The sequence below is a fragment of the Haliotis asinina genome, chromosome 15 (assembly GCF_037392515.1).
Source record: "Haliotis asinina isolate JCU_RB_2024 chromosome 15, JCU_Hal_asi_v2, whole genome shotgun sequence".
NCBI classification, from domain to species: domain Eukaryota; kingdom Metazoa; phylum Mollusca; class Gastropoda; order Lepetellida; family Haliotidae; genus Haliotis; species Haliotis asinina.
This window is the reverse complement of record NC_090294.1, coordinates 42,063,996-42,078,035: the sequence shown is the minus strand read 5'-3', so window position 1 is coordinate 42,078,035 and position 14,040 is coordinate 42,063,996. Positions and strand designations below refer to the sequence as shown.

Below are 14,040 nucleotides of genomic sequence, written 5' to 3'. Positions count from 1 at the left end.
ACCTTTGATTTTCTGGACCATGCCTTGTCCATACCTTGGACATGGGTGTCCGAGAATTTATTTTGGATACATAATTTTGCCAAGATTGGCGTTTGTTCTGTTTAAAAGTACGCCGTGCTTTAGAATTTAAAATCTTAAATTTATTGAAATTATGCACCATAGGATGGCGACGGAAATAATGTTCTGCTTTTTCCTTGCCTTCCTAGCTTGTTTGCACTCATCGTTGAACCATTGTTTTCTTATGTGTGGAACTGCAGAGGACTGTGGTATACACTCATCAGCTATGGAATTCAGTTCATCAGAAAAAGATTTGATAGCATCAGAAACGTCAATTAAACGTTCGGGTTTAAGTTTTTCAGCACACAGTGTTTCATATAAAATCCAGTTAGCCTTTTTAAAATTTTGCCTTGATGATGGAGGAACATCAGATGGAGTTACAGCTTTTAATATAGTAGGAAAATGGTCACTTCCACAGAGGTCATCGTGGACTGACCATTCGAATTCATTTAGTAGTTCTGAATTTGTCAATGACAAGTCGAGAGCAGAATAAGTCCCTGTACCAGGGTGTAAATATGTGTTGGAACCATCATTATAAATACATAAATCATTGTCAGAACAAAAGTCCTGCAACAATTTACCTTTAGTGTTTGTAGCTACACTACCCCAGAGTGGGTTGTGTCCATTTAAATCTCCCACTATAATACAGGGCTTCGGGAGTTGGTCATATAGAGCTTGAAGATCGGTTTTGGCAAACGTCGAAGACGGTGAAATATAAAGAGAGCATAGCGTAAACGCTACATGTAAAGTAATTCTCACTGCAACAGCCTGCATATTAGTATTAAGTGGAACAGGGCTCTGAATAACGTTTTGTCTGACTAGAATGGATGATCCGCCAGTGGCCCTATCACCCGGTGGTGCAAGACAATGATATGCATTAAATTGACGAAGGTCAAATGTATCTCTTTGTTTTAAATATGTCTCTTGGAGACATATCGCTGACGGTGTAAAATCTTGGACTAATAGTTGTAATTCATGCAAATTAGTCCTCAATCCTCTGCAGTTCCACTGTACAATATTATTGGAATAAACTATCTTTTAGGGGGATTTATTGGGGATCGACCCCGCACTCTTTTGGAGGGCGACAAGCTATGTGCCCTAGAATGGACGTTTTCAGAAACGTCCATGTCTTCAAGAGACCCATATTTATTGAACAGTTTAATTTTGTTCTGTGACCCTTTAGGAGCTCTGCCACTTTGTTGTTTTGAAGCATCAGCCTTTGGCTTCGGTTTACTTTTCACCGTTTGTTGACTATCAGCTGTAGACTGAGACTTCGAGTGTGACTGAGATGCTGATTTGTGATCAGAAGAAGACTTTGAGGTATTAGGAAGTGATTCCTCAGTCTGTGATGATATAGCAGTGCACAAATGCTGTGGAGAGTCGCAATTTACCCAAGTCAAGGTAGTTTGACAGCCTGTGGTTGATGTTGTTTTAGAACTAGACCCCGATGATGTTTTTGCTACTGCAGCATAACTTTCTGTAAGTTCAGATCTCTTTACCAGTTTTTTGGCCTCAGAAAAGGGGATATTTTGTGTAAATTTTATTTTATTGATCTCCATTTGCTCTTTCCAAATTGGACACTGTTTAGAAAATGAAGAATGGCTGCCTGAGCAATTGGTGCATTTTTTATAATCCCTCTCACAATCTTCCGTTGTGTGTGTCTTCTCACCACAGTGAGCACACACAACAGACAATGTGCACGTATTTACACCGTGTCCATATTTCTAGCATTTAAAACACCTGAGCGGGTTGGGGATGTAGGTGTCAACTTGTATGTTACAATAGCCTGCCTTTACTGATTTGGGAGCATTTGGGCATGAGAACGTGAACAGATATGTATTTGTTTGGAACGTTTCATTGTTTCTTCGAGTAGAAAAGCGCTAGACATACAGCACACCTTGATCTTTCATTTCCGATCCTATGTCAATTTCGGACATATCAGCAAACAATCGATCTCGATCTCTGATGATACCTTTACTAGTGTTTAAGGTCTTGTGAGCAGAGACCGTGACCGGCATACCCACGAAAGATGTCATGTTCATCAAGTTGGTTGCTTGCTGCTTTTTCCCGCACTCAACTAGCAAAGCACCCGAACGTAAACGTCTTAAATTTTTCACATCCCCAGCAATACCTTGAATACCCTTCGATACTGCAAAGGGGTTCAACTTTAAAGGTGTCTTGTCAGGAGTCTCAATGACAACGAAACGCGGCCAATACTCAATCGATACAGCCGGTCTATGGTCAGCATCAACAGGGTCAATATCAAGTGGACGTTTTGTTTTTTTTGTTGGGGTTTCATACGCCATAGTATAATATGGTTCATCATCCGAGCTCCCCACCCACCACGGAGTATCACAAGGACAATGCTAGAGCAAGCGGGCCTCCAGCTTACAGCACCAAGGATACCCGGATGATATACTCCAGTAGAAGAATTATAAATAATTAATCCACCGGATTGGCCCATGAGCCACCGCCTTCTGGGCATAAGACTCTAGACAAAATTCAGAACATAAAGATACATTTCAAAACCAGGAAAGTCGATGATTAATTTGGCCAAGACCGAAATTAAATATCCAAATCAAAATTGTGCAATGACATATATATATATATAGTTCATGCACAGGGCTTGGCATGACCAGCCGATTGGTTGAATCGGGCCAATTCAACCACCCGTCTAGGTGAAGTAAGGGCCGAAGTGGTGTGTTGGGCAAATGGAACGCAGTTATAAGCCCAACTGCCCTCAACCACCAGGATCCCGTCCGCCACCGACACGGGACGCAACCCACGGCAAACAGGTTGCCCAATTTAGTCGCCTCTTACGACAAGCAATGGGGTGCTGTGGACACATTCTGTCCCGGGTCCACACGGGAGAGGAGCACTTAGCGCTACCCAGCACCCACCACGAGGAGGTGGCTCTTCATGGGTGCCGAAACGGAACAGCCACTATCTCATCGTGATCGGGATACACGTCTGATGAAAAATGAAGTTGAATGCTGACGTAAAACAGTAGATGATTCAAGCGTACGATTTTATTCCGTGCTGGAGCCGAAAGGGGAAACCACTGTATGCCATTGATAAATTCCTTAAGCGGGCATCAAAAGCCTTAGGCCTATCAGCAAGGGTACTGACAAATGTTCTGGAACACAAATATTGTGAGGGTGATGCGAAACAGGTAGGGGCCGTGTCAAAATGACACTAATTAAATCATTTGGAAAACTTTCAAAAGAACCTTGTAAGGCAGTCTATCAACAAGCTCTATTTTGAAAACAAATACACCTCGCTGAAAACTTTTAAAAAGAATTTGAATAAAGGACACAACCTCAGAGTATCAAAGTACACACTCTCGTGACGATGTGGCTGCATTATTGACGATGTGACGTTAAATATTAACTCAATCACTCTAATCATGATCTAAAATACCATTTTATTGGTAAAAATAATACACATTTTCACTAAATTTAGAAACACGTCATTACCTACGTCACAACCAACAAAAAATGGATGTATTCACACGTGTGTTGCAATAGCGGGTGTGCAATTGACAAATCAAAGCTATGAATGAACTCAAAACGCAACAACAGTACAGGCATGATCATTATAATGAGATAATCCCCAAATCAAACATGTTGTGTATAAATTAGCCAAAAGAAATAAAGTATAAATGGTATACTTATATGGACGTTAATTCATAAAATATATAATGTACTCGAACCTTTCGAGATTAGGGGTGGTAAGGTAGCCTAGTAGTTAAGGCGTGGTTTGCTGGTCCCATGGAAGACCTGGGTTCGATTCTCCTCAATGTGTGAAGTCCATTCCTGATATCCTCGCAGTGATACTCTTTGAATATAGCTAAAGCTACACTCACTTATTATTGAGATTACATCTCATTTGCAAATTGCTCTCCTGTAGCATCATCTATTTCGTACAACTTTTCAAAAAGTGTCAAAAATAAAAAAAGGGAAAAATCGATAGTCATAGAGTATTTGCAATCAATTTATTAGTTGTTCAAAACTACGAAAGTCCAAATCATTTCATTTCTATTGCAGTAAGTACTTTAGTTATATCGCTTTATCTCCGTCACAAGGGATAAGTATTTCAACGTGTAAATTGCTAAGGATTTTTTTACTACTGTTCAATTTTATTTAGTCATTTTTTAAAAGAAATACATTTAATTGATATATTCGTAGTAATATATTTTGTATAAACATGCATTTTAATGATTGGTAGTTTAGAATAGTTACCTAAACTGATAGTGGCAGCCAAGTCGACTAACGTATTGTAAAAATGTTGTCCCACTGAGAGGGTTCGGAAATCTGGACACATTCAACGGAAATTCAAATCTACCAGATGTCTTAAATGTAGTATATTTGTCATTTTAGTTTTGGACTTTGCTATCAGAAAACGCATTGCAACCTTTTGTCCATGAAAACTGTCAAGAAGGCCAAGTTCGTGCTTCTAATTTTCGACTCCCATTTAACTTTACATCGTCATATCAAATACCTCAAAAATATATTCCTGAAGCCACCTAATATACTTTAAATTCAAAGTGGGAAGGGAATTTTGCTACCCTCCAACAAAATATCAACCGCAGAAGCAGGTTTACTTTTAAAGGGCAGCCCTTTCAAAATTGAAGAAAGGAGGCCTAGTTTTTGCGTAATATTTTTATTCACATTAAACATCTGTGCCAGGTATTAAATGCCTTGGAGTTAAATTCTCCATCGTATATGGTATAAAAGTACTAGATTCTGTCCACCACCAAGGTCTAAAGACTTTGTCTTTGATCGTTTAGAACTTCTACGGTTGATGAACCATCTGTTAACCATCGCAATTTAAAATTGCCATTACAATATATCACAAAACTATTTTCTAACGAGTATAATACTGTATCTAATAATGTTTGCAAATCCCTCCAAAAGGATTTGTACGAAAAGCCAACTTTTGTTCCGATTCTAGGAATAAGAGACAAACCTTTCCTTCTGCTGCCACCTTTCACGCTGGATAACATCTTCCTTACATAGTAGGGGAACGTTTGCCCACCACTTGCACCTACTTATGCTCATTATTGTAATCACTCGTGATAGATGATACGTGATTTTCTGCATTTGCACGATTTTAATTTCCAAACAAACACGTAACAAATATGTGATGCAAGATAATTATCAAAGTTAATGGTTTTCAGGTTTTGACCTTACTGAAAATTGTCAAAATCAAGAATGACACCACATACACGTGTACAGGGCTAATGTGATATCAACGAGCACCCTATGCGTTGTGTTTATGGGTGATGGTAAAGACCCAAATTTCCAATCCAAATTGAAATTTCATGTTCCCCCTACCTTTCTGAAGAGTATACATGTCATTTCGGCATGCATTAATCCGCGTCTTAAATCACTTAGTGACCATAAATTACAATTTCAATAAGACTTTAATCAACTAAAACGTGAAAATAACACGTACAAGCCATTATTTAAAGATGGATCCAACTTTGGCAGCGCAGTGACTTGTACAACTGACGTTGGATCCTAAACCATATCCTCTGGATTACCAGAAAAGAATTGGTGTTTGTGCATAGTGTATCATGATTGTCAAACCTGGAGAAAGATGTCCACCGTCAGTGCTGGGAGCTAGTAGAAAACATCTACTTGACTATTCCAACTGATCCTGTAAATACAAGTCACTCGCTGTTGCACTTTTGGCAACCCTCAAATCACTTATTTTAAATAACGAACCAAGTGACTGGACATATCATATATATTACCCCGACATTTAGAAACACTTGAATGTTCTTATTCTTAACGCTGGTGAGTTTGCTGTGTATCACCCCACACATCAACATTCCAACGTTTTGGCGGCGGTCTTTTAAGAAATCGAGTAATCAACAACAACTATCTGCGCAAGTGGGATACGATAGCATGTGCAAACCAAGTCAAACACCCCAGGGCCCTATATCAACCACTGTGTGCTTTTTTTTGTCAAAAATAAATATGTCTTTTAACGGGCGGCATAACAATGTAACCATTGTGACAAATCATTAGGTATTGAATGTGAGACCATAAGCCAACATCTCTCAGATTAATAGTATTTCATTGTACCTGTTTGTGTTGTGGTAAATCTACAGATATCATTTCATTTAGTGTCGAAGCATTACATAGAGCGATGGACATCCTGTCCTTGCTATATGATCCAAATATGATCTTCGGATTGGGTTTGGTTGTAGTAACAAACTAGCAAAACATTACCACAGAAAAGGCGTGGCGTCACCTGGATTCAGATCAAGTTTCATGTGTGTCTGATCATGAGATTCATTAGATATAGGATTTGTGCTCGTACAGTTACGTTGACACCCCTTTTCGTAAATGGAACTCTCCATTCCTACACCTCTCTATATATATGGGAACTTCAAGTGTGTTGAATCAGTAAGGTGTTTGTTTCACATTAACATACAGCAATGAAACGTCTTACACTGGTCTTTGTGGCCATAGTGCTCATGCTGGGCCTTGCAAGGTGCGAAGACTTCTCTCGTTTCCTTGTCGACATCACTGAACCAACAGGTGTCGCTGATGTACAGACCACCATGGCTACTGTAAACAGCATCTTGCAAGAAACGGGTAATGCTGATTTCATCTTCAAGGTTAGATTCAATTTTCTCAAAATGCATTGTGTGGATTCAGGTGTATTCAAATGATAAATTCCCTTGTACAATATCAAATGAAATATAACGAAAGCAAAAGAAACACTGTACACACTGATATGTATTTGGGTCTGTCTGCAGGTTGCTGGTGAACCAAGAGTATTAGCAAGTAAGTACTCACTTGACAGTCTATCATATAACTCATCACAAGAGATAAGTATTTTACAGTTAAAACAATCAAGGACCTTTTTAACACAGTTAGTTCTCATTTAATTGTTGTTTTTGATAGGAAATTGATTTCTTGGTTGAATTATAAGTAATATGTTGTGTATATAGATGTATTTTAATGATTGGTAGTTTAGATTAGTAAGTTGAATTGTTAGTGGCTGTGCCCTCAAAGGGGGTTGAAGTATTGTAAAATTTTTGTCCTCCTGAGAGGGTACATAAGTCAAAAAAACTTTCAAGTCTATGTGAAGTTACCAGGCTTTTTAAACTTAGCATTCTTGTTAGAATTTTAAACTTAGCATTAATTTTGGCTAGCTTCTCCTAGAATCGCCAGCAGCTGAAGGGATCCAACTGGGGTCCATGTAGGTACCAAAGGTACTGTAAGTTCCCATGGTCCCTAGTGTGGTGATCTACCTTCTGTTGTTGGCGATCTATAACCTGCTTTTATATTGTATTTAGTTTTAACTTTCCATGCTATTTTTAATTCAAATTGTTCTACAGTCCTTAGTTGACAGATTTTTACAATATGCATATATTTCATTTAAATGTCAAATGTTCTCGTCACGAGATATTGCCGATGTGACGTTAAATATTACCTCACTCACTCACTACAATAAAACCGCTTCTGTTGCTTTGTTATGAGGCGTCCAGTCTAACTATATTAGTTCTTGGCAAAAGTGTACTTTTGGGGGTACAGTGAACTGTATTTCTAAAACACATGTAAAAGTCATTCTGCTCCCGATACGGGTATATACCGTTCATTCTTCCCTATCCCGTCCTTCCTTCCGGAAACTTCACACACATGTTAACCATGCAATATTGCCGATGTGACGATAACTATTAACACGCTCACTAAAATTATATCTATAATAATCTAGTTGTTTTGCTGTCGTTCATAGACAGGATTTTAAAATATACTTCCCATTACTATCACTATACACGTGATTTAGTCATGATATGGCTGGAATACTGCCGATGTGACTTAACAGCTTAACTCACTCACTCATAATTATGACCTCTCTACAACTACTTTCCAGTTCTGAATATGTCCAACCTGTGCGACATGCGTTCTCTGGAGAAGAAGTTGTTGGCGGCTAAACTGGACATCACTGTGAAACCTCTTTACTTGGGTGGAAAGCTTGCAGCTGATCTGGGGGTGAACAAAACCCTTATTGAAAGCGCCAAGGCTCCAGTGAACCTCACTGGAGAACGCATTTACTTCTGGGATGCAAGTTTCATAATGGAAGGTAAAACCTGTTTTGTGTAAGGTCGCGATGTTTCGATTCACAAACAAAATATGTATTGTAAGTAGCAACAAAATCATGACGTATTTCTCTTCCAAAACAACCCTTCACTGTCCAAAGTAATTTTACAGCCATTATTACTTGAGTTACCGTATGTACTTGTGTAAATCAGGTCTAACCAGTGAAGAATACAAAGAGGAAATCCGAGACAACCTGGAGGCCAGCCTTAAGTACAGACTGAAGAATCATCAAGGTCTCATGTACAGAGTTCTCGGCGAGTTTCCCATTCATGTAAGTTGTGGTCACGATAAAACTCTGTCTCAACTGAGTCGTTACTTTTATTCACTGGTTTGCCTGTTCCAAGCTGAAGTATTTACTAACGAGAGAGTGATATAAACTCAACATGATACAAAGCAACACTTATGGTGCATTCTGCGGCTGCTTGCCGCTGATATATTGAAACATCCAAGTGAGTGAGTTTACTTTTACGCTGCACTCAGCAATATTCCAGCTATATGGCAACGGTCGGTGAATAGTCGAACCTGGACCAGACAAACCAGTGATCAACAACTTGAGCATCGAGCGCAATCGGGAACCGATGACATATGTCAACCAAGTCAGCGAGTCTGACTACCCGATCCCGTAAGTTGCCTCTTCCGACAAGCATAGTCGCCTCTTTTGGCAAGGATGGGTTGCTGAAGGCCTATTCTACCCCGGACCGTCACGGGTCGAAAGTATCTAATGTGTCAAAGAATGCATTAAGAAGGAAATAATCAGTTTTGTTCATACTAATGTAGACACATATTACCCACCTCACCGTGTCTGAAAAGTGAAGAAAAGTTCATCATGGTTGGTTTTTTTATGTTTGTAGATGATGTATTTTGCAGCAGTTGAACCAAAGGAAGCTGAATTGGTCATCTGGCACTTCAACCGCCGGAAACTGATTTTAACAGCAAAGGTGGCCATGGTTGAGAATCTAGTCGACTACCTGAACAACTGTCAGTAACAATCTGTACTTTTTGCAATAAAGGAGTCAGTATCAGAGACTTTTAGTTTGGCATCGAAAACAAACACATGCTACAGATCGCCCAGCAACTGAAGTTAGATCATCAAAACATAGACCATAGGAACTCACAGTGCTTTTACGTCCTGTCAGGATCCCAGATGGATTTAAATGATAATGGAAAGCCATTATCACAACGAAGATCTGCAATAGTACCTTAACATTAATCACTAATATATTACTATACCATTAGAAAAAGTGTGGGATATCTATTTTGCAAGTATGCCACTATGCACACTACAATATAAGACACAGGCTATAGATCACCAACAAATGAAGGTAGATCACCATACTAAGGACCCTGGGGACTTACAGTACCTTGTTTAAGTGACATTTTAGAAGTTGGTATGATGAGGATGAACAATGATATGGATAGAGAACCACTTTCTTGCAGTGGATGCGACATTTCGGTCGCTTTATAACGGTGTTAGAATCTACACCGAAACGTCGCATCCACTGCAAGATATAAGTTGTCGGTTCATAAAAGTCTTCATCCTCATCCTTACAGTACCTTTGTTACCTGTATGGGTGCTGGCTGGATTTACGCTATTCCTTCAGCCATTTGTGATAAAAGACAAAATAGAAGCACACGTATCTTAAGTTTAAGAAATTGGCAAGTTTTAAATTTAATGTTAGTGTTAATAATAGATTACTATTTCATCTGGAAAACAGGAACGTAACAACAAATATGCTATGTGGTTGATCACCTGGTACAATTAGAATCCTTTGTTAAAATGTGATTTTCCAGTATCAGGAATGATTCATTAGCTTTGATTTAAATGCGGTTTCCATCAGATATCGTACATGTGCAGGGGACCATGAAAGTGTAGAATATCATTCTATTTTAAGCGATGAATTGATACTTTAATGTAATAACTCTGGGTTCGACTGGGCGATTTTCATGAAAACAGTAGTTTGGAATGCTTAGATCATGATAAACCAACAACAACAATAATAATAATAAATAATAATAACAACTTCCGCAGCCCAGTCAGTCTTCCTCTGGTAGTCAAACCAACTTTACTGAAGATGGGACTCTCCCCAATGGAAGGCACAGAACCCGGCCAAGAATATCTTGGTCAAAATATCTAAACTCCATACTACTTGAGTGTTCAAAGGCGACAGGATGGCCTGATAATCCATGTGTCAGTGGTGTTACGAGTGTGCTTTTCCTGTATATTTTTGTTATTAATTGTTAATGTTAAGTAATAATTATTATTGGGTTACAACATTTAGTGTTTTGAATATTAATTATGATGGGTCACATTTCGTTTTAATAGCTGATCAACACTTTTAGCATTCTGGTTTTCCGGATTTATCTGCTCCTAGATTTTGTCACTGTAAATTCTTAACCGTAACAATGGCAGGTCGCTTAAGCTGCATTGGGACAATCCCGTGCCCACGTGTGCTTACCTGACGGAGCAAAATCTCCGAGTTCAACTGTGATGCGCCGTGAGCCACTTCAGACTACAACTGGTACCCGTCATGAAACTTTGCATGAGCAGAATTCTAATCAAGTGGCAGCAGATCGGAAGCTGCTAATCAACATCCATGTGAACCTCTTTCGTCTTTCCGAAACAAATTCTTCCGAAACAAATTCTTCCGACACAGAGCCAAGTGGTTTGATTAATGTGGAGGTTCTTCATAATAGAATTGTATTCTGTACTTTTGCATCATGTTTATTTATCGGATGATCCTCTGGTGATGCATGTCAAGACTCACGATGAAAACAAGGAATTCCACAGCTATTTAAAGCGTGTCATGCTTGTTGGACACAATTTGAAATTTAATGTTGATTTTGTGGAGTAAACCAGGTGAAGTTGCTCACTAAAGAAGCTATTGCATCGTGTGTACATGCAGTGTGTGGAACAGAACATCAGTCCAACCGACTCCTTCGCCTGGATGAAGTTAGCCGGTCTCAGGACCAGTCACGTACCACTCGCATTCGACAGAATGTGATTCTTAAAGAAAATGTCAATCTGAAATGTCGATTGTGTAATGAATTTACAGTGACTGTCCAACACCTTGTCAGTGGATGCCCTTCCTTGGCATAAATGTCTCGCTTGCATCCCAAGTACACTGTTCTCAGACTCCCCAGAAAAGACATGATGGTATGCTTTTACTACCGTCCTCGTCATGCCTGTGGCTTTGACTCCGAGGTTCATCCATGGTGTGCCCATGAACATATCCAGAACGTTTTAAAAACTTCTATGGAATAGGCCAATATACAGCCTCATAAGAATTCCTGCCAACAAACCTGATCTTGTCCCTTTTTGATAAAGCCAATGAATTTATTTATATCATTGAATTTTCTTTCCCTTTTGACAGCAGGGTGATTGGCAAGATTCAGAAAAAGCATGATAAATATGCGGACCTCGCCTTTGAATTGTCCAGCTTGCATCCCAAGTACACTATCCTTAGACTCCCCATTGTTTTCAGTGCCCTTGGTTTGGTACCTCACTCACTCACTTTCCGCAGGTAAGGAGAGTGCAAGGGTTCTCCATAGCCCATCTGACAACCTGGGTAATGCAGAAGGCTGCAGTGTTGGGGAGCCTTCAAATCCTGCGGAAAGTTCTTGGTGGGTTTGATTAGGCAGTGTTTCCTGGGACAAGTCCCACTCGCTGTCTGAGCTGATGATAAGATTTACCAGGTTGACTGCGCCAGGATCATCCGAACCCTCTCTGCTGCATTTCTATCTTAATCTGTAAAACATAATAATAATGAAAGAGCTCAAAGTGTTAACACACAGTCGGGATATTACCAAGCTGCCTGTGAGGCACTATTATGTTAATAGTCAGAAACGTAGAGTATTCAAGCTCTCACAGACTTCCGTCGCTTAATGCACAGGACCACACACCACCACTTTTACGTTTGACTGGCACTGAAAAACCATTATAAGGACACAAAAGATGTATTTAGATCAGCCAAATATAAGATAATTTCAGTTCCATGATTTACAAAGTATCAACAGTATCAAAAATGAAGATACACCTTCTGTTGGACTATCATACACATTTCCGGTCTCTATCAATCTGGCAGAAACAATTCAACTGATGTGTGGAGAAGTGTTTTGACAAGTGTCAATACTGTTTATACTTGCGCCACTTCATACTGGAGCTGCACGGCACTGACATGATGTAAAACCATCTAAGCGGATGGATAAGATCCCACCATAATAAAGGTTTATGTTATGTTGTTATTGTGTGCAAATTCAGAAACCTTAGTTTTGCATGGTCCTGTTACAACTACTAAAACTGAACTCTCAATGTTCGATGATGCACAGATTATCGTCAGTTCATTAACCCTCTGCTTGAAGTACGACCTAGGCATGCGACATATTAATATCGGGGAATGTCAGTTGGTTTATCAGTATCCATGTAGGCGAGGTCACCCACTACTGTCAATATTTCAGGGCTGATGTTGTATAGTTTACGTTCATCAGCTCATGAAGATAATGATTCAGATAAAACAATTCCATGATGCGGAAACTGCTGTCAGTTCACTAGCCCTCATCTCTAAGGACAACGTATATGCGACATATTGAAATCGGGAATTCAACGACAGTTGGTCTTTCAATGTCCATCTAGGCGAGGTCGCCTATTACTGCCAATATTTCTATACGATTTCAGGGTTATCCGCACAAAGTCTAATTCTAACGCATCAAACTTGTCTGCCAACCTGAACACCGACACATGTCCGTGTATCGAATGACACATAGTGATTAAATGTAACTTGACAATTCTCTCTTTGAGGTATCACTTATGCAGAGACCTGTTGATATTGCTGACGTACATGGTGTTGTCTATAACACCATTTGGAATTACCTACAACCTGGACGAGACTTGACTATACACATATTCATTAACCAGTTTCACAGGTTCACATTACGTAAAACAATCAAAAATGATCATAGCACCCCATGCTGTCTTAAGGTTGAATAAATGGTCTTTCTCACTTTCTTGTTCGATGCATACCATCATATCCCGCTTGTGAAGATGTTCATAGTGTCGTGACCATGTTATGTGTTACTCTTTTGTGAAATCATTAGATTTTAAGCTTGCATGTGTATATGAATGTTAGTGTAGAAGCAAACTGTTTGACGAAATGTCCTCTAGGAATATCATTCAGTTGCCCATGGAAATTGGCACTTAACGTTTTGTATGTAAACTAATATGTTTCTGTCGCAGTAGAATCCCTTTGTGATAACATTTTGTCGAATGGACCTTCTGTTTCATAGCTGTGAATGTGAAAGTCCAACTTTTGTTTCATTGTAAGTTTTTTTTGTTTTTCATGCTTACAGTGCCAACCAAATGTATACACGATCTTCAAATGATATTGCAGAATTAGAAGAGGATAATTTAGGTAAAATTACCTTAAATTCGTAAAGTTAAACCCATATATTTCTCATCAAGTACGCTGTCTATAAACATGATCTTTGCCCTTACCAACAATTTTGTAGTTTAGCATATATGAAAGCTAAATTATGCCTCGTGAAAAATCACATCCCAGTTGTTCGCCAGAAATACACCGCATTTTCATTATTTATTTTGGATCTCAATTCAAGTGCATCTGACAAACTTACTATTGGCGCAGTTCCTGGATCACCGAATGTCACCGTGGTGCCCCAGTCGGCGTCGGTTATGTTGCAAAGTTTGCAAAATGTGTTGCACACGCATTTCCGGTGTCTCGTTTTAATGTACATAGCTGCAGGTCACATTGGCATTGTTGATAATCATAGGAAGCTAGTAGTCATTGCCCTGTAAAGGCGCCTCTTCAAAACTTCAACACATAAGGAAGAATTTATTTAGGAGATAAACATC

The 14,040-nt window shown here is 39.3% G+C and overlaps 1 protein-coding gene across 1 annotated transcript; it reads left to right on the top strand.

Moving 5' to 3' along the window:
• The first annotated feature begins 6,505 nt into the window (after nt 1–6,505).
• On the top strand, nt 6,506–9,163 carry LOC137266409 (uncharacterized). Its single transcript, XM_067801903.1, has 5 exons — nt 6,506–6,688; nt 6,830–6,857; nt 7,951–8,160; nt 8,330–8,448; nt 9,029–9,163. Exons 1-5 carry the CDS (start codon nt 6,506–6,508, stop codon nt 9,161–9,163), a joined length of 675 nt encoding a protein of 224 aa, XP_067658004.1.
• The last annotated feature ends 4,877 nt before the right edge of the window (nt 9,164–14,040 follow it).